Source organism: Tribolium castaneum, chromosome 8 (genome assembly GCF_031307605.1).
Source record: "Tribolium castaneum strain GA2 chromosome 8, icTriCast1.1, whole genome shotgun sequence".
NCBI lineage: Eukaryota > Metazoa > Arthropoda > Insecta > Coleoptera > Tenebrionidae > Tribolium > Tribolium castaneum.
Genome location: NC_087401.1, coordinates 13521498 through 13547534, shown reverse-complemented (window position 1 = coordinate 13547534; position 26037 = coordinate 13521498). Strand labels below are relative to the sequence as shown.

Sequence of the window (26037 nt, the reverse complement as noted above, 5' to 3'; positions counted from 1 at the left end):
TTGGTTGGATTTAAATTAATTTAAAACGATTTTTACGCTATCGTATTATTATTTTTTTTTGGTTCAGAAAATCCTGCGATTTTGTATCTCGTTTCGTCTCCTAACTTATAGTCGTCCGTAGTCTGTATATTTGTGCCGAAACTTATCAACAATGTTTCTAGATGGCGCTGCCGTCGCAAATTAAAGAACACTGAAAGTGTGTAAAAATAAAACTTTAGTAAAACATATACAATAAAAATCAAGACTACTTGGCGGGCGATTCCGAGTCCGTATCCGAGTCCATATACACCTGTCTCTGTACTTTACCCTTCCTGAAAACAAAATCAATCACCGATAAAACAGAAACCGTCATTACCTCCGAGGAGCTTCGTTTCGCGCCTTTTGTGGTTTCAAATCCATGTCTTTCGATGGAATTTTTGACGGCCCTGACGCCGTTGTATTACTCGTAGGTTCGGACTTTTCCGTAATCGAAGTTAATTTCCCATCGGTTCGTGTAGAATCGTTAACAGTGCCACTATTCGTGGTAAAATCCTCATCTTCGTCATCATCCTCCTTGCAGCGACATCCCGTAATCACGATTTGTTGGCGCCCGCCTTAAACCTGACAATCGGGGATTTACCCAAAAAATTTTGTAACCACCAAACCTCTCTTATTGTTGCTCGAGCTCAGTTTCTCCGGATAGAAGTATTTGCTTGAACAAAGCGATGAACACGTCGTTGTCTTATCGCCACCTTCGGGTGATGAACGCGCTACAATCAATTGCTCATATTATTTTAACAAAAATCAAATTTCCCGCCCAAAATATTACGTTTTGATTGGCGCATCCTGTAACAAATGAACATGGTACCGAGCAAAAACCATACAAAAATCGTGATCAAGACGGCGGTGAGTATCATGGCGGCGCGGCTCATTTGTCGGCCATTGTTTGTTGGTTTTTGCGCCTCTTCGATTACTTGGCGAAAATCGTCGAGTTGTTTTTCCACACTTCCCGAACTGACACCTGAAACGGGCAAAATAACGGAGAAGTTTAAATTTGGCGCGTTTTTTATTCATTTTGAGTCGTTAAATGTTAACAACGCAAATAGATGAATTAAACTGGTTCAATTCTTATTTAAATTTATTTAAAAACTGAATTTATTTTGAAAAATGGTGGATGCGCCGAATTATTTTTCAAAAAATTCATAACTTAAAAAGTAAAAGTCGTAGAGCAAAACCCTTTGTTTCAGTGATTTCTGGAGCTCATTTTGCGTTATATACTTCCATCTCTACAACTGTAGCTTATTTAAAGGCTTAATTTATTTTGAAAAATGGTGGATGCATCAATTTATTTATAAAAAAATTTATAACTCAAAAACTAAAAGTCGTAGAGCAAAACGGTTTATTCCATTGAATTTTTCGGTTCATTTTGCGTATTGTACCACTATTTTTACAACCCTAGCTGAATCAAGAACTTCTTTAAAAGCTGAATTTATTTGGAAAAATGGTGGATGCGCCGGTTTATTTATTAATAATTCATAACTCAAAAATTAAAAGTCGTAGACCAAAACCGTTTGTTTAAGTAAATTCTGCGGCTCATTTTGCGTATCCATTTTTACAACCGTAGCTTATTGAAAGACTTAATTTAATTTTAAAAATAGTGGATGTACCAATTTATTTGTTAAAAAAATTATAACTCAAAAACTAAAAGTCGTAGAGCAAAACGGTTTATTCCATTAAATTTTGCGGCTCATTTTGCGTATCATACCATCATTTTTACAACCCTAGTTAAATCAAGAACTTATTTAAAAAATGAATTTATTTTGAAAAATGGTGGATGCGCCGGTTTATTTATTAAAAATTCATAACTCAAAAAGTAAAAGTCGGTGAGCAAAACCGTTTGTTTAAGTAAATTCTGCGGCTCTTTTTGCGTATCCATTTTTACAACCGTAGCTTATTGAAAGACTTAATTTAATTTTAAAAATAGTGGATGTTCCAATTTATTTGTTAAAAAATTCATAACTCAAAAACTAAAAGTCGTAGAGCAAAACGGTTTATTCCATTGAATTTTGCGGCTCATTTTGCGTATCATACCACCATTTTTACAACCCTAGCTGAATCAAGAACTTATTTAAAAAATTAATTTATTTGGAAAAATGGTGGATGCGCCGGTTTATTTATTAAAAAATTCTTAACTCAAAAACTAAAAGTCGTAGAGCAAAACAGTTTATTCCATTGAATTTTGCGGCTCATTTTGCGTATTATACCACCATTTTTACAACCCTAGCTAAATCAAGAACTTATTTAAAAAATAAATTTATTTGGAAAAATGGTGGATGCGCCGGTTTATTTATAAAAAATTCATAACTCAAAAACTAAAAGTCGTAGAGCAATGCGGTTTATTCCATTGAATTCAGCGGCTCATTTTCTGTATTATACCAACTTTCAACGAGATCAGACGTTTTAAAATTTTTTGCTAATCATCTGTATAACCAAAGTTGAGTGTTGTAACTCTGACATCAAGAAAGCCTTGGAAAAGGCGATGACAGATTTAGATTTCTTATAAAAATGTGCCTAGTAAATGTCTTATTTAAAAACGTCTAGTTTTTTTTTTGTTTTCGCCTAAAAAAAATAAAAACGAAAATAACAACTTTTTGATTAAAACTACTATATAATAACCTGGATAGGGATACAGGGTGTCTTAATATGATGATTTTGTTCTTCAAAAATTGTATTGGTCGACTTCATTACAAAAAACGTTACTTTAGAGTTTTTTTTTATATTAAGACCGCAACATATTTAAAATATGTAAATGAAACACAGCTACGATGTAAAAAAAGAAGAAGAAGAAAAAGAAAAAGAAGATAAGAAATCTCTAATAATAAACGAATTATGGTGGTTTTTCGGATTGTTGTGTCAGCCTGTATGTGTTATACTGGGTGGATTTTAAAAACTGAGACAAAAAAATCTAGTGACAACACTGTGTTTGTTGGTGGCCTCCCTGCATGTGAATGACATTTGAGTGTAAAATTTTGACATTTAAATTTGACAGTCAGGGTTGCCAAATGCAAATTCCAAATTAATTAGCAAGTACAGTAATGTCGGGTTACCTAGCCGTTTGAGGGTGTTCCTCACGCGGAGGATTCCCCCAAAAGCGGCGTAAAATTTCTCGTCAGGAAGCCGCGGCATGATTTGATCGTCAATCCAGTGAACGAAATCACACTGAAACTTATCGATATTCTCCGACTTGGTGTTTTTCAACTGTAGACATTTGTACGACATTACGAAGAATTTCATGACCAGGTAACTCGATGTGTTGGCTTCCACATTGTGCAAAGGGCACGATTTAGTTGGAAGGGCTATAGCGCTAGGTCTTGTGTTTGAATCGAAAAAGGGCAAAGGGATGGTTGCGTCACAATGCTGGGACTTTTCCGTGCTTTCGGGCTTTTCATTGTGCACGAACATCAAATTATCGCAGTCGTCTTTGTCATGTATAGGGGATTGTAGCGGGATCAGCCTGATTTCGAAATTTTCCACTAAAAGTGACAGGGGTACCAACTGAAATTCCCTTAAACATATAAATTTACGATTTTGGGATAAGGGCTTAGCCCAGCCCTGTCCATTGGTTCGCAAAAACCACTTAAGCTCGTCAAAAAGCCCCAAAAGCGTGGCCATGCTGTCATAATCAATCAAGCCGGCGTAATATGCGTATTTGGAGATTGGGAGAACGGCATGATGCAAATAACCGCCTAAAAAAGACACTTAAACGGATCAAAAAATTCGGGACTTTACCCAACAAATCCGTCAGTGCTAACAACGTAATGTGCTTGGTTTTGCCGTGCGTTTCCTTGCGCACGATTTCGAGGATCAGGCGGAAATATTCCACTAAATCGGTGACGAATTCGTTGGAATCTATCACAAGAATTGAAGTGCTGGGTAAAAGGTCCTCAAGGATCATCCGGGATGACAATAAGGCCACGTTTTCCGACGACCAACACTCCTTGGCTCGGTCAGCGTTGGTGAATAAAGTCGTTCCCACATTTAAATCAGCCGGGTTTGCGTTTTTTGTCAAAAATAAAAGCAGGAAAAAAAGTACAAGTGACATGACACTTTTGTCAAAAAGACTGTTTTTTTGTACTTGCGATTACAGTTTACTGTATTATCTGGTGTCATTTACATTTCTGCAAGTTTGTTTCTTTTTTTCTATTTCCAACCGTATTCCCAGCGTTTTGATAAATATGCCGTAAATGGTGTTATTTTTGCTTTCTTGGACTGCTTAAGCAGGATTTTGTTAAAATGGGACGAAAAGTGCCAGCCATAACTTAAAAAATTCTAAATTTTGATGTTTTTTAAATATTTTTTAAAAAAATTCATAACTCAAAAACTATAAGTCGTAGGGCAAAACGGTTTATTCCATTGAATTTTACGGCTCATTTTGCGTCCTATACCACCATTTTTACAACCCTAGCTAAATCAAGAACGTATTCAAAAGCTGAAGTTATTTTGAAAAATGGTGGATGCGCCGGTTTATTTATTAAAAATTCATAACTCAAAAACTAAAAGTCGTAGAGCAACGCGGTTTGTTCCATTGAATTCAGCGGCTCATTTTCTGTATTAGACCAACTTTCAACGAGATCTGACATTTTAAATTTTTTTGCTAAAAATTAAGATATGCAATTTTTATAGTGGAAAATTTTATTCAACAAAAAAATTCATAACTCAGAAACTAAAAGTCTTAGAGCAATGCGGTTTGTTCCATTGAATTCAGCGGCTCATTTTCTGTATTAGGCCAACTTTCAACGAGATCTGACAATTTAAAATTTTTTGCTAAAAATTAAGATAGGCAATTTCTATAGTAGAAAATTTTATTCAACAAAAAAATTCATAACTCAGAAACTAAAAGTCTTAGAGCAATGCGGTTTATTCCATTGATTTCAGCGGCTCATTTTCTGTATTATACCAACTTTCGAGGAGATCTGACGTTTTAAAATTTTTCGCTAAAAATTAAGATAGGCAATTTCTATAGCGAAAAATTTTATTCAACAAGAAAATTCATAACTCAAAAACTAAAAGTCTTAGAGCAATGCGTTTGTTCCATTGAATTCTGCGCCTCATTTTGCGTATTATACCAACTTTTCATGTAATTTAAAATTTTGATTTTTTTTGCTAAAATTTCCTGAGTAATAACACTTATCTTCAAGAAAGTGAAAAAATTAAATTTTTTTAAAAGTCGTTCTATCATAGTTTTTCGGACTTCTATATGCCTTAACAACCCCCTACAGTTGGTAAAAGTAGAAAAAAAAATTCATTGCTTCGATTTTTAGAGTTTTGATTTTTGTCGCAGTTTTGGTCGATTCTCGGTACCCGGAACATTTGTCGACCAATAGCTCCGTAACTGTCAGAGACAACCCCATGAAGTGTATTATCGTTGGAAAGCTCTTTGAATTATCTATTTTTTTCAAAAAAGATTATTGTTCTCTGACTAATAGTTTTCGAGCAAATTGCAGATAAAAGCAAAAATTGGTAAAATTTAAAAAAATTCATAACTAAGAAACTATTCTGAATTTGGAAATTTTGTCGATGCTAATCGATTCCCCGGATCATTTTCCATAGGCATGGATAAAAATACTTCCACTTTTTCGAATAGTATTGCCGTAATTTATTTTATTTTAATTTGAAAAATGGTGGATGCGCCGAGTTATTTAAAAAAAATTCATAACTCAAAAACTCAAAGTCGTAGAGCAATGCGGTTTGTTCCATTGAATTCAGCAGCTCGTTTTGCGTATAAAACCATTTTTTAACGAGATCTAAACTTTTAAAGTTTTTTGCTAAAAATTGAGATAGGCAGTAATTATTGTGAAAAATTTTTTTTACCAAAAAAAAAAATTCATAACTCGAAAACTAAAAGTCGTAGAGCAATGCGGTTTATTCCATTGAATTCAGCGGCTCATTTTGCGTATTATTCCACCATTGTTACAACCCTAGCTAAATCAAGAATTATTTAAAAGCTGAATTTATTTTGAAAAATGGTGGATGCGCCGGTTTATTTATTAAAAATTCATAACTTAAAAACTAAATGTCGGGGAGCAAATCGGTTTGTTTCAGTAAAATCTGCGGATCATTCTATTAGTTCTTATTGTTTTCTTTAATGTTTTAGTTTAGACTTTGCAACTGCATTATTTGTTTTATTTTTCTTTCTTTCATATTTGTATAGTTACTTATTTCGTTGTTCTGGTGTTTAAAAATTGTCATTGTTGACACTCGAGACACTTAGCAGTTGACGCACTGCACATAACAACGCTCGAAACTAAAGAATCACTGTTTCAATTTATTTTTTACGAAATAAAGGAGGCGGTGGGTGTGAATAAATGAAACGCTTTATGATATAAATACTGATCTTTTTTAAAAAAACAACACATACAATCACAGAAAATAACATAATTACACTCATACAAAATCAAACATACGCTTTACTTCCTTAACTCAATTAGAATACAGTTCGACTATAGTCGATGCTTAAAATCATTTTTATGATTGTATAATACGTATAGCTAATATTTGAGAATAAAACGAAACAGATAAAGCAGGAATAGACTAGCTGTGAACGGAAGAGGGAGGAGAGAAAGGGCCGATTTGTCGGCTGGGAAGCTATATGGCAAAAAATTCACTTGGAATCACAAAAAAATAATACAATGAAATAAATAAGTTGAGCATGCAAACAAAAAAAATGATAAGATATGACACCTCGTTAACCTACCTAGCGTTAATTTGCAAAAATCTACTTGTTTTAAATAATGTATCATTTGTTATAATATGGCACTTATGGAATGAATTACTTATTGTTCGGTACACCTGAATTTAGTTCGTCTCTTCTACCCAAAGTACCCGAGAAGGCACCAAAATTATATGTCTTTTTCTAAGGCACTAATCTAGAATAATTTTTCCATGAAAAAAAGGCCTCTAAGCTACACCTAAAAATACTATGTCTTTTTCCAATTTACAATTGTTCCCTACGATATAATACTCAAAAGCTACGACACCAAGTCAGACTCGGACGATCTCAGTCGATAAATAAATTATTCGGGACATCCCCGGTATTAGATAGTCGAGGTGAGTTCCTTGTGTTGTACCCTATTTACAAACTGTATACAGCTCTATACATATTTACAATAATTGAGCAAACAATCAACCCTCCAGATGGCGGTACTTGTGCGCGGACATTTGGGCCAATCCCAGCACGGCGTACTGACACGACAGACAATGATAGTGCGTTTGTTTGCCGCTGTGTTGGCAATTCGGGACGCGACAGTGCTGGCTTGGGGTGAACTTTTCGAACCCAGCCGCCTGGATCGAGTCCAGTTTTTGGTGCTGGCGGCGGTGCGCCACCACCTTGTTGGTGTCCGTGCACACGAAGTCGCACTTGAGGCAATGGAAGTGCGACGCCTTGTTCTGCGTCGAACCTAAACCAAAAAAAAAAAATAAATAAATAAATAATAGCCAAATTTGTGTGAAGCAAACTTTAGATTTAGGGTCTTTATTAAGTAACTAAATAGAAAAAATGAGTAAAGTACCCAAATTGTTGGTGTATGCGCAGTCGCTCCTGCCGCAGGCTACGTTGGCCCTGTATTGCTGGAAATCGCCGCCCATCAGGGTGTCCAACCGTTCGTGTCGCGCTGTATGTTGGACAAACCTCGTCTTGTCGCAAAAACTGTACCCACAGTCCTGTCTTTGACAATGGAAGTGGGTTTGGTGCTCCCTATAGCCGCAATGTTGGTACTGGCAATCCTCATTAAACCTGTAATTCCCACATACAACTGATTTTACAGAAAACTGTATTTAAATTACACTAGATTACATTTTTTTACCAACAGTTTGTATTATAGGGTGTTTACGGTCTTGGAGTAATTATTAAAATAATGAAGTGGTTCCAAGACCGTAATATAATAAACACCCTGTATACTAATATGTGATACGTTGCGCCCTGTCTTACACACACAAAATCGTCAATAGGTCTTTCTTTGTCACTGTTGCCCTTAGCGACGCAACTTTGTTTATTCGAGAGGGGGGGGGACCATGAGAATTTTTCGTGACTTCAGAGAAAAAACGAGTTATAGACACGATACAAATTTGTGAAACGACATTTAAATCAACTCTTTACTGATTAGGAAGAGTTTTTTGCCAAAAAAATTTGATAAATGCCTGAAATCACACTTTCGAAAAAATTGGCAAGAGTGCTTTGACTTTGCACCAATTCGGACGCTGCTTTTGACAGTTGTCACTGTGAGTTTGTTAGTCGGTGTTATTGTTGTTATCTCTCAGAAAATCAAACGAAACCAGTGATTAATTGTGTTGGGTGGTTTACAAGTGCAAAATGGGGTACTTGTTTAGTGAATTATTTGTGAATTTGAAAGTCCAGGCGCGCGCACAACCACCTGTCCCTTGGTTGTGTTCATGGAGGATATTCGGGGAAAAACCGGCTCAAGAGACTGTTTTACACACAGTTTTGGATTTGGGAAAGGTAAGTGCTACACATTTGGGGTTCAAAAGTCATTCGAACGTTAATTTTATTTGCATGGGGTTATGGCGTGATTGTGACGTCATTGTGTGACGTCATCGTTAGACGGCCGTTTAAAAAACAATTTTTCCAAACTTTTTTATGTTGTTTAAGACTTAATAGTCCCGTAAACTAGAATTAGTCGAAAAAATTTCGAAATTAATGTTAGTTGTTAAATTTGACGTGCCATAAAAAGCACATTACAACATACGGCCAAAACCGGAGTTTCTGAACAAGTTTAGCGATATTTAGTTCGAATTTAATTAATTTATGTTTACGTGTTTTGTTTTTTTTATTTTTTAAAATATACAAAGTTTGACATATACAAAAGTACTTTATACAATGTATTTTTAAATGATTCTCATCGTAGGTAACTTTGATATCATTTTACGCCGCTCTGCTCAATTGAATTCTGTCAATAAATGTCAAAACTGTCAGTCGTGAAATTCACAAATTGTCAATTAATTATTTTAAAAAATTTCGTTAAAATACAACTATATTGTTACACTGTGCAAGAAAATACTTTTATTGTCTAAGCTTATTTCCGAATTGGAAAATAAATGCCTGTCTTTAACTATATAAAGCAGCATTTCTGATTTTACATGGGAAATTCACAGACGACTAGACGACAATCATTTAAAAACACATTGTATTTATGGCACGAATAAAGAATTATTATATTACCAACCTGAATCGTAAATAGCCCTCGGGAACCGGTTCGTCCTTCAGAATCCTCATCGAGTTCTGTATCCTTGCCTTTTTCTGTTCGGGTGTGATTTCATGATGTGGGCTCAAGGCCCTTTTATTTAAATTGGCCGCCATTGCGGCCAATGGACTCGTCATATTGTCACTTTGGTAGCCATGCTGGGGTCCCCCCAAAAGCGGGCTTTGCATCAACTGCGAGTGTTGGAACATCAACTGTGTGGGAATCCCCGCATTTTGATACAACCCTTGTGGCAAAAAGGCGTTTTGTTGCGACATTAGCGCAAACTGTGTAGCTAAATTAGCGGGAAAATTTGAAAAGTGGTTGTAGGCGTCGAAAGTTGGGGTTAAATAGGAGGGGGTTTCATGCTCGGGTTTGACCATGACGGGGTTTTGGAGACTTTGTAAGGGGGCGACGTTGATTTTCGGTTCGTTTGATGTGGAGGGGGTTTGTTGGTTGTTGTTGTCTTCTTGGAGTTGGCTGTTGAGGGCCCCAGTGCTGTGTTTGGCCACGTGGACGACTAGGCGGTCCATTTCCGAGAAGGCCTTGATTTTTTTATTAGAAAAAAGTGAGTGTGAGATTTCGGGGATTTACCTGATTGCAAGCGTTGCAATGGTAGTGGTATTTGCGTTTGAGTTTGCAAAAGGGGCGCGAACAACTCAATTCCGGGCCGTAGAGGGTGCTGCTGCCTGTGCCGGGGTCTTGGTTACAGGGTTCTGTAAAATTTGCAACTAAATACAGGTTTTTTTCAAATTTCGAAAAAAAAAAAATACAACCATGGCCAATTTATCTTACCATTAAATGTTCATGCGCTCCATTAAGACCGTATCAAAACACAGAAAAATAAATAAATAAAAAAAATTAAATTTACAAAAATTGCACTTATGCGAATTTAAAAAAAACTTGAAAAAAAATAAGAGAAAATTAAGCAAGAAGAAAATCACAAAAAGCAATTGGAATTCTGGAAAAAACCTAAAGATTGGAAAAATATGCTTTTATTTTATTGCGAAAATTGTTCACCAAGAGTTTTTCTTTTTCTTGAATGAAACTGTTCACGAAGTGAAGCAGTATCGAAGATTTTATAAATAAACACTGACAAAAAATAATTATATATACATAGTGACCCATGGATGCGTAATCGGTCTATGACATTTTTGAAAAGCTTATTTTTTTCTGAATTGAAAACGATATAAATACAGTTTGATATTTTTATATACTTTTGATGAAAAATATATTTAAAACATTTGAAAGTAGTTGGCTATGGAAAAATTATTTCATATAAAAAGTGTGAATAATCTAGAAATTTCGTGAACGGTTATTAAGATAAAAAATGTGAAATTATCGAAATAAGTTGTGTTAAAGTTATTTTCAATAAAAATAAAAAAATAAAAATAAATAAATAAATAAAAACAAAAAAAAATAAATAAAAAAAATGAACGATGGTCACATATTTTGTATTTGTTTGCATTTTTCCCCGTAGATAGAGCTACTTATGGAGAAAACTTTTGTTAGGGCCTTAATTGAGTAAGTAACATTTGATGTAAGTTGGCCATGATACAACAAAGGTGGAAAAATAGAGAGAGAACCAACGATTAGTACCGAGCAACATACACTGTGTTTCAGCTCTATAAAGACACTTGTAGAAACTAAATGAATGGTTTTATTGAGCTGAAACCGCGTGTGACTTTGGTGTTAGTACGTGCCGTACCTGTTGGTAAGATTTTAGAAATTTCTGGTGACTTTGGTTCAGTCGGCAATGTAGAAAGAGGAAAGAAAGTTCCTGAAGCCTTCACCACTAGAAATAAAGATACTCGCTATATATACACCAAAACTACAAACACAAACCTACTCGACTCTACTCACCTGATACTTTATTTTCCGAACTTTGGCTGAGATTCATCGCTTTCGAGTCGGAATTTTCGGACGGTTCTGTCTTAATTTCGACACTCGCTTCGTCGTCCACATGTTTCTGGTTGTGTTGGGCCATTGTTGAATATTGAACGAAGGAATAGTTGCAATTGGGGCGCGTGCAGTGGAAATGTCGGTTGATTTTGTTGCTTGGGCACTCTGATAGACGACAGTCAACGTTTCGGTCGTAAAACTCGAAACCATCAAGGATTTCAATGTTGTCGTGAAAGTCCTTACTGTGCATTATAAGAACATCTTCTTTATCTGTTACATAAAGGCAACGATTTTGGTTGCAGTGGAAGTGAGTTGAGCCCAAGTAGGGACACAAACTATCGGTACATTTGGTGTTTTCTTTGAAAATATCAAAGCCTTGGAGACTGTAGTCTTGAGCGTTGGGGCTTTGGGTGCTTGAACGATCGTCACTGGAGTCTTGTTGCTCCGTTTCTTTGCTGCTGGAAGGTGTAGCGGATGGTTTGGGGAGTTTGAAACTGGTGAAGATGGCTTGGGGGGAGTCCAGCAAGCTCTGGCTTCCAATGGGGGACTAAAAATTGGTGGAATTTTTATTTAGTATACAAAACAGTTCAAAGATAGAAAGAAAAAATAAATTAACAATAAATTAACAAACGCCAGTCGCTTCCCCCTAACATTTTACATAAGTCCACCTCAAAATTGTTCCACTTTTTCGAAAGGTTTTACTGTAATTACCAAAAAAGTGAACAAAAATCCGATTAAATGCGAGTAAGTCTTAACACGTCTATCAGGCAGTAACTCCGAAAATATTTAACGTAACCCGTTAAATATACTACTACTGAAAGTTTTTTTAATTATCTACCTTCATTTAAAAAGATAATTGTTCTGTGACTAATAATTTTCAAAAAAAATTGTTAAAAAAATAGAATTTTTTAACTATCGATAATTTAAAAACTGTCAGGAATTTTGCCTTTCTCTCAACGCGAGTCGCTTCCCCCTAAAATTTTACATAAGCCAACCTCAAAATTGTTCCACTTTTTCGAAAGGTTTTACTGTAATTAATAAAAAAGTGAACAAAAAACCGATTAAATGCGAGTAAGTCTTAACGCGTCTATCAGGCAATAACTCTGGAAATATTTAACGTAACCCGTCAAATATACTATTGTTGGAAAGCTTTTTTAATTATCTATCTTCATTAAAAAAATAATTGTTCTGTGACTAATAATTTTCGAAAAAATTTAAAAAAAAATAGAATTTTTTAACTATCGATAACTTAAAAACTATCAAGAATTTTGCCTTTCTCTCAACGCCAGTTGCTTCTTCATATTATTTTACATAAGTCCACCTCAAAATTGTTCCATTTTTTCGAAAAGTTTTGCTGTAATTAACAAAAAAGTGAACAAAAATCCGATTAAATGCGAGTAAGTCTTAACACGTCTATCAGGCAGTAACTCCGAAAATATTTAACGTAACCCGTTAAATATACTACTACTGAAAGTTTTTTTAATTATCTACCTTCATTTAAAAAGATAATTGTTCTGTGACTAATAATTTTCGAAAAAATTTGTTAAAAAAATAGAATTTTTTAACTATCGATAATTTAAAAACTGTCAGGAATTTTGCCTTTCTCTCAACGCGAGTCGCTTCCCCCTAACATTTTACATGAATCAACCTCAAAATTGTTCTACTTTTTCGAAAGGTTTTACTGTAATTAATAAAAAAGTGAAGAAAAAACCGATTAAATGCGAGTAAGTCTTTACGCGTCTATCAGGCAATAACTCTGGAAATTTTTAACGTAACCCGTCAAATATACTATTGTTGGAAAGTTTTTTTTAATTATCTACCTTCATTTAAAAAAATAATTGTTCTGTGACTAATAATTTTCGAAAAAATTAAAAAAAAATAGAATTTTTTAACTATCGATAACTTAAAAACTATCAAGAATTTTGCCTTTCTCTCAACGCCAGTTGCTTCTTCATATTATTTTACATAAGTCCACCTCAAAATTGTTCCATTTTTTCGAAAAGTTTTGCTGTAATTAACAAAAAAGTGAACAAAAATCCGATTAAATGCGAGTAAGTCTTAACGCGTCTATCAGGCAATAACTCTGGAAATATTTAACGTAACCCGTCAAATATACTATTGTTGGAAAGCTTTTTTAATTATCTATCTTCATTAAAAAAATAATTGTTCTGTGACTAATAATTTTCGAAAAAATTTAAAAAAAAATAGAATTTTTTAACTATCGATAACTTAAAAACTATCAAGAATTTTGCCTTTCTCTCAACGCCAGTTGCTTCTTCATATTATTTTACATAAGTCCACCTCAAAAGTGTTCCATTTTTTCGAAAAGTTTTGCTGTAATTAACAAAAAAGTGAACAAAAATCCGATTAAATGCGAGTAAGTCTTAACGCGTTTATCGGGCAATAACTCCTGAAATATTCACCGTAACCCGTCAATTTTATTATTCCTGGAAAGCTTTTTTAATTATCTAACTTCATTTAAAAAGATAATTGTTCTGTGACTAATAATTTTCGAGAAAATTGTTAAAATAGACAAAAATAGGCGAATTTTTTAATTATCAATAACTTAAAAATTGTTAAGAATTTTGCCTTTCTCACAACGCCAGTCGCTTCCCCCTATTATTTTACATAAGTCCACCTCAAAATTGTTCCACTTTTTCGAAAGGTTTTACTGTAATTACCAAAAAAAGTGAACAAAAATCCGATTAAATACAAGTAAATCTTAACGCGTCTGTCAGGCAATAACTCCGTTACTATTCACCGTAACACGTCAAATTTGCTATTGATGGAAAGCTCTTTTAATTATCTACCTTCATTTAAAAAGATAATTGTTCTGTGACTAATAATTTTCACGAAAATTGTTAAAACAGACAAAAATAAGCGAATTTTTTAATTTTCGATAACTTAAAAACTGTCAAGAATTTTGCCTTTCTCTCAACGCCAGCCGCTTCCCCCTTTTATTTGACATAAGTCCACCTCAAAATTGTTCCACTATTTCGAAAGGTTTTACTGTAATTAACAAAAAAGTGAACAGAAATCCGATTAAAGTCTTAACGCGTCTATCAGGCAATAACTCCTGAACTATTCACCGTAACCCGTCATAATTACTATCACTGGAAAGCCCGTTTAATTATCTATGGTGTAAAAACTTACATAGTCGTTCCACACTTCAATGACCCGATTTTTGGGCGGTCTCCCCCTCTTCCTGCAAAACATGCCATCGATGGACGTGGCCAAATGGGTCATAGTCAATGGATCCTTCGTCAAACTCAATTTTCTCGAATACTCATGCATTTTGTAATGTTCTAATCGTCGGAAAGGTTTATCGCTCGGCAAAATCACCTCCCGACAATTATCCTGCAATTTTGCATTTAATTTCTGGCGTTTGAATTTTCCAATACCCACCCAATTGCAATGGTAGTGCTTCTCCTTATCCTGGTAAATACACCCATCATCACACTGCCCCGTCACCGTGGTGAAGTAATTCTCAGTGACGATTTCCTGCTGTTCATGGTTGCGAGCATGCTCCCTTACCCCATCTTTCGCATTGAAAACCATCTCACAGTTCTCCACAACGCAATGATAGTGATCCGAATAGTTAAAATCGCATTTTTCGCTGCAACTGTCTTGTTGGCTCACAAACTGGCAGTACTTCTTCCAGAAATCCTCACTGTTCCAGTTGGTTTCTTCGAAATTTGAATCGCCCGCTGTTAGATCAATCGCCGATTCGCTCTCTTCGTAGCTAACCGGCGAATTGCGTTCGCTGAGCGTTTCCGAGACGTTTGAAGTGCTGCTGTTTTGGCTGAACATCGAAAGGTTTAAGCCTTCGAGTTGTTGTTCGTAGTCGCGTGTAAATGAGGGGTTTAGAGAGCCGTCTTGGAGGCTCTTCATCATGCTTTGAGCCAGTTTGTACTTGCGATAAGCCAATTCGCTGTCTTTGCGTTCGTGCTTTCGCTTGTGCGAGAACAGTTGGCCTGAACTGTGCAAGACGTAGCTGCACTGCGGGCGGATGCAATGGATGTGGTTGCAAACTTTGGAAAAACGGCATTTTTCGAAGGGACATACTTCGTTTTTCATGAATTTTTTGAAACCGTCGCGCGAGAGTTGCTCGTCTTTGATGTGGTACGACTTGTGCTTTTCTGTAATAATTATTATAGTTGTGAAGTTAAACTATACACTTAACTTAGAAAAGAAAAAATAGGGCGAGGCGAAGCCGAGCTATTTTATGTTTGTAATGTTGGTTAATTGTTACCAACTTTTTTTCACACTACAATTACTTTTGCGACTATTTGGTTATTATTATTTTATAAGTTTAGGTGATAATATTGATGATAGTAAGTGAGATATTGCAAGAGTTACGTAGCAAATACGAGTCCTTAGACACTTTCACAATTTATATAAAACCACTAACTTGACAATCATTAGTTACTACGTACATACAACTTAAATTTTGAACAATTTCTTGCTTAAAAACGCGAAAATTCTTTGAAAAGTGACCAAAAACGCCATATTATAGTTGTTTCCACAGTAAAAAAAATTTAAGGTAACAAACATTTTGGCACGATTTTAATTTTAAACGCGAAAATCCTTTGAAAAGCCACTGAAAACGGCATATTCTAGTTGAAAAAAAAGTTTCTAAAGTAAAAAAATAAAGGCAAAAAACATGTTGGCTTGTGGTTAATACAAAGATATGTTTTTATAGCATTTTTGGATTACTCAAGTTATTCTAAGGGAGTTTTTATCATCTTTTTTTCTATACTATACCTAAATGTAGTCGTTTTCGAAATATTTATGGATTTTTGAAAATTTTTTGAGTTTCATCTTTGACTTCAAAAATCTATAACTCTGCCGTTTTTAAAAATTTTAATTTTTTTTGGATTATTTGAAAAAGAAAGTTTATATCTTTTTTTTGGTGATTTCAAAATTCGAAAAAAAGTTCGCAAACTCCAAATTTAAAAAAAAAGTTTGCAGAACTTTAAACACCCATAACTCAAAATATTCAAATAAAATGCTGCAATTCTTATTCGATTAAATGGTTCTAATTCTTCCCAAAGCTTGTATAACGCTAAGATTTTGGAGTTTGTAATTTTTTTCCAATTTTGAACACATTGAAGGAAAGATAAGGTTTTCTTCTTGATGTCCAATTGCGATTTCTAAAACTTTAAAAATGGCAAAATTACCGATTTTTGAAGTAAAAGATGCAAATTCAAAAATTTTCAAAAAAACCTAAATATTTCGAAAACGGCTAAATGTAAGTATAGGGAAAGCTGATGAACATCACCTTGAAATAACTCGAGTTATTCAAAAATAGTTAAAATAGGTGATATAATTTTTAAATACGTTATAAAAAGTCCTTTTTGTAAATTTTGTAAAGTGAAAGAAGACTACTTTCAAAAACACTATCTCAGAATTAACTAAGTTACTAATTCATTTATAAAAACTTATTTTTTTAATAAGCTAATTTAAATACACAAAAAATTGCAGCGAAAACAATATTTGATGACTTTAATTTTGAGAAAAACTTAACTTTCTTGGAATTGAAAAAGAAATTTAAAAGAAGACTATTACTACACTAGGTACAGTCACGATCAATAAGAATGACACCCCTAAGCCACAAACCTTTTCGATATGATACGGTTAATGAGTACATTTGGCTAGTTCAAAAACTAACTGGATATTGTGTAAAGTTTTTTTGAAATAAATGAGATTCTGACTAACTGAACACAAACTGTGTAATAAATAAATGTATATTTCAAAAAGTATGAATTACTTATTTTGTTATATTATTTTTATCTACGTATCTACATTTTTTATTTCTTTTTTTTGTGTATATTTTTTCTTTTTTTGTCTTTTCGGTTTGTTTGCTCTTTCAAAAAAACAAATATATGTTTATTGAGTTAATTTGGCAATTTTGGCTTTTTTCGACAAAAACTCGTAAAATAATTGAGTTTCTGTCCCAGAACATTCAGAAACATTTTTACTGTGTATCCACGCAGTTTTGGTAAAAAATAAAAAAAATTCATGTTTGTAAATTCCTTATTTGGTTTAGAAAAAAATAAAAACTGACCCATATCGGACTTGTTCTTGAAAGTGAACCTGCAGCCAGTCCTCCTGCAGTGAAAATGTGTGGTCCTTTGGCCAAAAAAGGCGCAATAGGAGGCCCCACACTCCTCTGTAGCCCTATACCTCTGGAAGCCCTCTTGAATAATCGCCGAGTCTTTTCGGTGATAGTTGGCGTGCATTTGGACGTCGGACGTCGAAATATAAACTTTATCACAGCCTTCCTTGATGCAATGATAATGGGTTTGTTTCTTGTTGTGCGTACAGTTGCCGAAACGGTCGCTGCAGTCGTCCAAAGGACTGTAACGCATGAAACCGTGCTGAAGCGATTCGTCTCGTTTCTTGTGCCATTTGAAATGTCGGATCATTTCCTCCTTTTTGATGAAAACGCGCGAATTGCAGTCCAAACAGTGGAAATGCTCTCTGGAATTGGTTGTGTATTATGGAAAAAGTTTAGGGTTTGGGTGTTACAGACCTGTAGTTGAGGTCTCTACAGTAGGAGCTGCCGCATTCCAGGGAGGAAGCGAATTTTTTCACGTATTTGGAGTAGTCCAGTTGAGTTGTGGGCTTGTTGAGGAGCAGGTTGGGCGTCGGGACGGCGTCGCGCGACGTCGGTTGCAAAGACTGGGCCATCATGGCTAGAAAGGAATAATAACAATCAAATAACCAAAAAAAATAATTAACTAGAACAATTAATAATGTTAAAAAAAAAATAAAAAAAACATTTTTTTATTAGTATATGCAATATAATTTTTTATTACTTGATGAATCACCAGAAAAAAACGTTCTAAATCCACCAAAATAAAAATAAATCGCTATTCTTTGGCCCTTTTGGAGTAGTTTAGTTGAGTTTTTGTCGCCATAATTAGTGTTTTTAATTTATGAAATATTCGACGAGCCGCCCCTGATGTTGGGTCAAACTCGAGCCGGAGCGCGTTTTGTTTGGACAAGTGTTTTGAAGTCTCTTTGGTTTTTTTCCCTATTTCAAATCCAGATATTACATTCGAAAGCATGTCGCATTTCAATGAGCACTCGAGACGATTAAGAGAGTTTTGAGTGAATTTGTTGTGAATTTTTTCCGTTATAATAATCCGGCTTGAGTTCGCTGGCACACACGTGTTTAATTTAAATACAATAAAAAACGAGGCAAAATAAAAAGGTATAGAATTTCGTAAATCGGGGTAGTCCCACAATGAAAAAACAGAGTATTTATCTTCAACCCTTTCATTGGATGGATGCGACCATTTGAGTCGTATTTTCGTGGGTTTTTTATTGAATGTGACCCTTTGCAATGGGCTACTGGGGAATTATACACCCGACCGAGCCATCGATGGTAGCACTGCGATTAAATCTGGTCGAGTGTTGGATTTGGCCGGCTGCTCTTTAAAAAACTAGATTTTACATTTATACAAGGACTGTTTTAAATATGGGGGCACCCTTATAATTCCGATTAAAAAAAGGGGTTGAAAGGGTGATGAATGGCAGGCTACCGATTTTTCTCTCAAAAACTCTTTGTCGGTTATTTTCGTGGATTTTTTTTACACACTGGAGGAGGGAGCAGGCAGTAATTAACGACGGACGCGTAAAAAGCCTACAACGGATGTCTGCTATTGAATTTATCTTTTTTTATTTCGAATGTGTTTTGAGTATTAACAGAAACATCAGGAATGATCGTAAAATATTATAAGCGCTCACATAGATCTGGTTTCTATTTTTGTAACGATTTATAAGCTTTTTTCCCGGATTCGCGCCCAGAAAAACAGCTTTTTATTGGAAAGTGGCAGTAGGACACTGAAGATGTTTTCGTGGCGTTCGAAACACAAGAGACGGGAAATTTTTGTAATTTAATCATTGAAAAAAAAATCTGAAGCCAGGCTCTGGTTGAAAAATTTTAAGTAACAGCAGGCGTTCCGCGTTTTTATTATACACCCTGTATACACATAGGGTGTCCCAACGATCCGAAAAAGCACTATAACTTATTTATTCTTAGAGATATTAACTTTTTCTTTTTTCTAAATTACAGCTGCTTTTCTGCTGCATATTTGAAATATTGCGGTATGTATACAGGTTGTCCTAACATTACAAAAATCACTAAAGTTATGTTTTTTTCAAATGAAACACCCAAAATTTTATTGCATTTTTGGATGCAGTTTTTAATATTGACGATTTGAATTTAAACTTGTAATGGTCGATTCTGTTTAGTAGTTTTTGAAATAATTTTTTTCCGACTACTGAAATAATAGTTAATAATTTTTTTAATGTTTAAAGTTAAATATCTTATACAATGATAAAAAACTGAGTGTCCCATTTAATTTAGTCAACTTTTTTTCTCTTCATTTTTTTATCTTCTTGCAGTAAGTTAAAAAAAATACATTCTATAAGTTACAACTTTCTTCTTTAAAGTAGTGAACGTCCTACTTAGATTTTTAGATTTTTTTGTAATATTTTTTCTAAAAACGTGTCAAAATCGACCAATGACAATTGATCTTAAAAACATCAGTATTATAAGTTACATTGAAAAATGCAAATAAAAAAATTTATTGTAGCTGATTTCGGAAACATCCTGTACATTTGAAATAAATTTTAGGTGAGTCAAGGGGTTAGTATCTACAGGAAAATTGGACTCAACTACTTTTATAGAACATTTAGGATCAGTTTATAGAAAGCTCTATTAAAATTTAACGCGTTGTTAAACATTAACACTGCGAATAGACCAATCAAATTGGTTGAATCTGGTCACGTGATCACGCATTTAACTACGGATTAAATTAATGACGCTTCTTAAACCCCGGATTTTTTTCCTAAAAAAAAGACAGTGGGCGGAGGATTAAGAAGAGGTGACTGAAGATGTTTTCATGTTGTCCGAAACCGGTCACATTTAAAAAACTTACCTTAAATCTGCAAATTAAAAGGCTAGTTTGGTACTATTGTGAACTTTTTTTGTGTAGTTTTTATGTGGTAATAAAATTAGTTGTACAAATCGCCGTGACGCTCCCAATTTCTTAATTAAGCTAATTGTTATCTGGGCACCGATCGTAAAAAATTAATCGCAATTTCATAACGTGTTTTTGTGTGAATAGTGTACCCACACCCATGCGAAATGGTACTTTCACCGAATTAATTGTCAAATCCGTCAATCAGTCAGTCGTATCAGGCGATCTGCTTTTTTGTGTGTACGTGTAGAGATGGGTCCGCTGAGATGGCATTTATTCAATTAGAGTTGGTAACAATGACGTCCCAAGAACAAACAAACTCCATTACAAACTCGCCTAAGTTGGTTTATGAAATTTTATGAATAATAAAAAGCTTTAAATTGGTTAAATTGGCGTTCAATTGTCGTGAGACAGGCTGTGGAGATTTTCATTGACTCAATTGTAGTGATTATGCTTTATTTACAAATAGAATGGGACAGAAATAACGTACTGCACTTGATTTAGTGTTTCCTTTTTCGGGAGCTTGCCGGTGTGCCGCTCGACACAACGCGAGACCGAACTATAAAAAATGTGAAATCATATTTCATATGATTTTTTTTTTTATTTATTCCTTATTGAATTTTAAGACGGAGCCTTTAATAGCTTTCGAGCGATTTTCGACCGTACAGCGGACCGGTCTGTGATGCTCGTATTTATTTTTATAGCTCTTTATTGAAGTTATATTGTGGATATTCAAAATTGGTATTTCTTCACGTCGACGACCGGATTAGATCGCTCGAAAGAGCTGTCAAAATTCGGTGATAAACTTGACCTCCGCTTTTTCACCGAAATTCATTAATAATCACCGGCAAAAAATTACTGTAATTATACAAAAGAGGAAATACCAAAAATTAAAAACACAGTGTGATACGAACAGATGCTCCGAGAAATGAATATAATCAAAAGAAATTTCGGGCGGTGGTGGCGGATAAAAAACGAGCTTTAATTTATGGATTAATTGAGGTATAATGTATGCTGGTTAGGGCCAGGGCCGGACTGGCTTCGCTTACAACCCGGGGCACCTGTTACTTCAAATTTTCCAACCAAAAGGCAATAATTGTAAAATTATCATTATTGTATTTACATTTTGTTTGTTCCTGTTCTTTTATTGCATAGTTTTTTGCATGCTTCATTACTAAAAATACTTTTTGTCTTTTTTCTAATCCGTTTTTCCTTCTTTTCTATACTTAAAATAAGTTGGTTTTTACCGATTTTTTCCTTAAAATCATTCACATTTGCTAAATCTTGTGTTATTTCGTTAGTTTTTCCTCTTAATTTTGTTTATTTTTTCTTATTTTTGTGCTAATTGTGTTTTTCTTTTTATTTGACTTTATTTTACAGGTATTTGATTTTTGATACTAACACGATATATTTCCTCCAACAAAACTTTTTTTTCAATTTTTCCAAAATTATGCTTTTGTTTTCCGCTTCATTTACTTATTATTTTCTATTTTTTAATTTTTTATTCATTTTTATGATGCTTACTTCATTTTTGCATTCTTGTTGCTTATGATTTCTTTATTTATTGTTTATATTTCATTTATTTTTGCTTTTAGTTCTGCGTTGTTACATTTTGTTAAAATAAACTGAAAATAAATAAAAAAAATGAGTAGTGTCCGTTCACAAAAATGGAATAGGTGTAAACTGATTTTTTTCCCAAAATTTAGTCAAAAAATGGATAATAATCAATTGACATTATTAAAAATGACATTATTTTTCCTTTTTTTGAGAGTTTTAGCGCGTTGTTTAAGTAGAAATACAATTATTTAAAAAAATTTGAATAGATCTAGACTGTAATGTCAAATTCGACCCAAGCAACTCAAAAATCTCAGGTTCGATCCCCGCCTCGCCCAATTTTTTTTTCACCATCACTGATTACTTTTCACCAACGTGAAATGATTAAATTACAAAAATTCCGATGAAAAAGGATTAGTTTGACGGCCTGTAACTTAAGACTGTAATTAAAAATTGTCCCCGCCCACTAGTTTTTACAGGGAAAATTCCAAGTTTAAGTTGTAATTTCGTGCTCGAAAAAATTCTACTCAATATTCTATAAAAAGTGGAAATAAATCATTCTTTTTTCCCCAAAATTATAGGACTTTGACAGCACGAACCTACCTGCTTCCTGCATCTAATTAAATAATCTCCGAGGAATGAAAAACAAATGGTTAGCCGCATAATAACCCAAAAAACACATTTTTATTTAAAGAATTCATGTGAAAACGCAGTTGTTTACGTTGTTTGCTGTCCGGTTTCTAGCTTCCGTGATTATCATAATTAATTGCCAAACCTGAAAATTACCCAAAAATATGCTGGGTCAGGTCAGCCCACTAGATGACCATCATTATTGCATTATTGCCACTTCCTGATAATCAAGTCGCGTGGGACCCAAAAAAAGTGCCACAAACGACATTTAACAACTTTGTTATTTAATGACGATGTTTCAGGTAATTAATTACAACAATTTATACAGTTTTTTGTGTTTGTACGAAGTCATAAAATTTCTTTTTTATTGAAAAAATTACTTTCTTTTGTTGCGGTTTTTTTTGGCAGTTGACATTTTCCCCATTGTCTTTTCTAGAAAGTCATTGTTCCACTTTTCCCCAAACTCCGCCCCTAATCCGAAATTGTAATTGGCCCCACCCACCTAACTCCGCCTACAAAAAATCGTTTTTTAAGGCGAGAATTTGAATTTTTGCACTTGCTAGCAAGTAAGTGTATAAAACGATATCGCCTGCAAATGGACCATCACCGGCGAGTTGTTGGTAATTGTAATTTACGATTCAAAGCAACACTAAATAAATATAAATAAATATGCAATAAAACTTAATTCTCTATACAAATACATTGTAAGTTTATGTTCGGATCCGTGTATAATGATCATTTTATGATACACGAGAGACATTATAGTGGCGAAGAGAGAAAAGATGCATAGACGGGACGTAAAATCGTATTTTTGCGGCCGAAGCGAAACGCTTTTATACAACTCTACACGTTTTCACGAGCTTTTAATCCTTTATTGCCGTCGGTTCAGAGGAAAAGAACCTTCCGAGAAACCGTCACCACGTCAATCCACACACTATATGCAATAGCAGTCTGAACGCTTTAAAACTTGCGCCTGCGACGTGCTAAATATGCATGGGTTCGCGTTAAAGACGCTCGATTTAAAAAAAAAAACCAAAAAATATACATGGTGTTCCGTCTAAACCCCACATTAGATATATTCAGCATTCTAATAATAATAATAGTCATCTCTAACATTGTATATAACCATAATCCGTTGAATTTTGAGCAATGAAAATATTTTCAATATGGCGGCACTTCCGGTTATACCGGAAATCGTTATAAACTTTCTTATTTTCTATGGAAAACTATGTTTTTCGCTGCGTTTTTGGATTATGCACAACTTTGTCCCCCATGGTGGAGCTCGAAAAACGGGCACCCTGTATAATAGCACTCGCCCCTGCGCGGCTCGTGTCACAAAAACAATAGCGCGCCGAATTTTTCCAAGTTATCAAACTCAAGTGGATGTGAAACGGAATTAAATCTGTCACAGTCAATTTAAGGCAATTTGTGTATATCACAGTTGGCCGTGTTGTCATCGAGGGGTGGGGGGAGACAATTCCCCGTCCTTAGATAAAGTGTGCTCTGTGGAAACAAATAAAATGATTCATCCAGCCTACTTGCACAACAACAATGCGTTCCCGAAAAAAGAGAGATAGAAGAGTTGGGTAATTAAGTGGGATAAAATCTATTTTAAAAGCTAAAACGCGACTAGAAAATTTTTGCTCAAATAGAATTTCGAGTCGACGCCGCGTCAGCCAAAAATTTGGCATTTGAAATTTAAAAATCCTAAAGCTTGGCTTCGGATAAACTTACTTGCATTATGCTCTTTAATTAGAATTTGAATGCAGAGCGGCGAGAAGCTAATTAAAATCCGGGAAAAGGATGCCAGAGTATCTGACATTTTCAATGCAAAGAGCAAAATCGAAGCTATTTGAAATATGGTTGAGGCACTCGGTGCTTCGAACGCTCGTCGCTATAAATACTTCATGGTTATAATAATTTTGCTAATTTGAATTTTTTTAAAAATAAAAAATGACAGGGCATCGATTTTTCATAATATTATTATTTCAATTATTTTTCAAAAGAAAATGAACATTTAGGTAGGAAAACCCCAGTACCATCACATTCTAAACAACTTTTAAGTAAAAAGATCTTTAAACGCGCTTACTAACCAAAAAAGTCAAAATTTAACCAAATTTTTGTGAGAAAATGCTGAATTTAAGTTATTCTTTAATTTAATTTTTCATATAGATGAATGTGAGCTTAGAAAGTGAAGGTTTTTAGGCAACAAGACTCAACAAACCATCACATTCTAAGCAACCTTTTGTGAGATTATTCTTTAAATACGTTTAGAAAACAATCAAAACTTGGTCAAATTTGAATTTTTTCTTTTCTAAAAATGTTGTTTCATAAGTTTTTTACTAATTAAAAGATTAATGTTAACTTAGAATGTGAACTGTTCCGCAACGAGACTCAGTAACTATCACATTCTAAGCAAAGGTTTTTAAAATTCGTTTACTAACTGAAACAATCAAAATTTTTTCAAATTTGTTTTTTTTTACTAAACGTAAGGGCAGTGATTTTTCATAACAGATTGATAGGAGCTTAGAAAGTGAGTTTTAAGACAGGACAACCTCCGAAACTATCACATTCTAAACAATTTTTTTAATTAAGTAATTAATTATCATCCAAATAAATGAGAAAATTTAGTTTTTTTCTTGGTATTACTATTTTTCAAGAATTAATATTAGCTTATAAAGTGAACATTTAGGCAGAAAGACTTCACAGTCTAAACAACTTTTACGTTAAATACGTTTACTAACTAAAAAAGTTAAAACTTAACCGAATTTCTGTTAGAAAATGTAAAAATTTTAATTTAAGTTATCCATTGATTGAATTTTTCATGATAGATTAATGTTAGCTTTGAAAGTGGATTTTTACGAAGCAAGACCTCAGAAACCATCACATTCTAAACAACTTTTAAGTGAAGGGTTCTTTACGTTTTGTGACCCAAACAAAAAAAAAACGTAAAATTTAATCTAATTTGGATTTTTTTCTTTTTATACAATGCATTGATTTTTCATAATAGATTAATGTGAGCTTAGAAAGTGAAGACTTAAACAACAAGACTCCACATACAATCACGTTCTAAACAAGTTTTATTTAAATGATCACTTATACGTTTAGTAACCAAAAAAATTGCAAAATTTAATCAAACTTGATTTTTTTATAAAATGTTACCGCAGTGATTTTTCATAACAGATTAATATGAGCTGAGAATGTGAATTTTGGAGCAGCAAAACCCCATAAACTATCACAATCTAAACACCTTTTAGAAGCTAAAGAAAATGCAAAATTTTATTAAAATTTAAAATTAAATAAATTAATTTTTTTCTTCTTCTAAAATGTTATATTTAAGATTTGTTCAATTATTCTTCAAGAGATAATGTGAGCTTAGAAGGTGGATTTTTAGGAAGCAATACTCCACAAACGATCACACTCTAAACATCTTTTAAATACTAATCAAAAAAAGCAAAATGAATCAAATTTGATTTTCTTCTTCGAAAATGCTTAACTTAATATTTGTTTAATTATTTTTCAAGTCATTAAGAAGGTGCGTTTTTAGACAACAAGACGTTAGTAACGTCACATTCTAAACATGTTTTAATTTAATAGTCCTTCAAATACGTTTAGTAACAAAAAGTTTAATCAAATTTGATTTTTTTTTCTCTCCAAAAATGTTAAATTCCTAAATTGTTCATTAATTTATTTAAGAAAAGTTCATGTTAACTTAGAAAGTAAAC

General features: G+C 33.8%; 3 protein-coding genes across 10 annotated transcripts in view; 1 reads left to right on the top strand and 2 right to left on the bottom strand.

Moving 5' to 3' along the window:
- Positions 1 to 197: 197 nt before the first annotated feature.
- LOC100141550 (uncharacterized) lies at positions 198 to 4123 on the bottom strand. 2 transcript variants are annotated; one of them, XM_064358370.1, is made up of 7 exons: positions 3769 to 4122; positions 3564 to 3725; positions 3087 to 3512; positions 809 to 1000; positions 645 to 749; positions 356 to 593; positions 198 to 311 (listed from the first exon to the last, which is right to left on the bottom strand). In XM_064358370.1, exons 1-7 carry the CDS (start codon positions 4079 to 4081, stop codon positions 245 to 247), a joined length of 1503 nt encoding a protein of 500 aa, XP_064214440.1. In that variant the 5' UTR covers positions 4082 to 4122; the 3' UTR covers positions 198 to 244. The 2 variants fall into 2 exon arrangements, with proteins under 2 accessions (XP_064214440.1, XP_064214441.1); XM_064358371.1 differs by lacking the exon at positions 198 to 311 and having other exon boundaries at positions 407 to 600; positions 3769 to 4123.
- Positions 4124 to 6353: 2230 nt separating this feature from the next.
- The window catches only part of LOC661767 (zinc finger protein castor homolog 1), a 107096-nt gene continuing 87412 nt past the window's right edge, over positions 6354 to 26037 (bottom strand). For 4 of the 7 annotated variants that reach the window (XM_064358604.1, XM_064358603.1, XM_064358607.1 and 1 more), the window contains exons 6-15: positions 17671 to 17833; positions 17203 to 17618; positions 14541 to 15274; positions 14289 to 14492; positions 11097 to 11682; positions 10942 to 11028; positions 9828 to 9964; positions 9219 to 9778; positions 7548 to 7771; positions 6354 to 7436 (exon numbers count right to left, since the gene is read on the bottom strand). In XM_064358604.1, the coding sequence (XP_064214674.1) occupies positions 7162 to 7436; positions 7548 to 7771; positions 9219 to 9778; positions 9828 to 9964; positions 10942 to 11028; positions 11097 to 11682; positions 14289 to 14492; positions 14541 to 15274; positions 17203 to 17618; positions 17671 to 17833 (3386 nt within the window). In that variant the 3' untranslated portion in view covers positions 6354 to 7161. The remainder of the gene's footprint in view (positions 7437 to 7547; positions 7772 to 9218; positions 9779 to 9827; positions 9965 to 10941; positions 11029 to 11096; positions 11683 to 14288; positions 14493 to 14540; positions 15275 to 17202; positions 17619 to 17670; positions 17834 to 26037) is intronic. The other 3 variants (XM_064358606.1, XM_064358608.1, XM_064358609.1) reach the window with 3 other exon arrangements.
- Positions 8046 to 26037, top strand: part of LOC103313412 (uncharacterized) — a 158490-nt gene continuing 140498 nt past the window's right edge. Inside the window, exon 1 of the mRNA XM_064358611.1 lies at positions 8046 to 8494. Within this exon, the coding sequence (XP_064214681.1) occupies positions 8348 to 8494 (147 nt within the window). The 5' untranslated portion in view covers positions 8046 to 8347. The remainder of the gene's footprint in view (positions 8495 to 26037) is intronic.

Excerpts from the sequence above, each read along its gene's own strand:
- LOC100141550 (XM_064358370.1), bottom strand. The coding sequence starts at position 4,081 with ATGTCACTTGTACTTTTTTTCCTGCTTTTATTTTTGACAAAAAACGCA. Across the intron at positions 750-808 it reads CAGGATGCGCCAATCAAAAC|CGCGTTCATCACCCGAAGGT; the intron begins GTAATATTTTGG and ends AATTGATTGTAG. Across the intron at positions 594-644 it reads CTCGAGCAACAATAAGAGAG|GCGGGCGCCAACAAATCGTG; the intron begins GTTTGGTGGTTA and ends GTCAGGTTTAAG.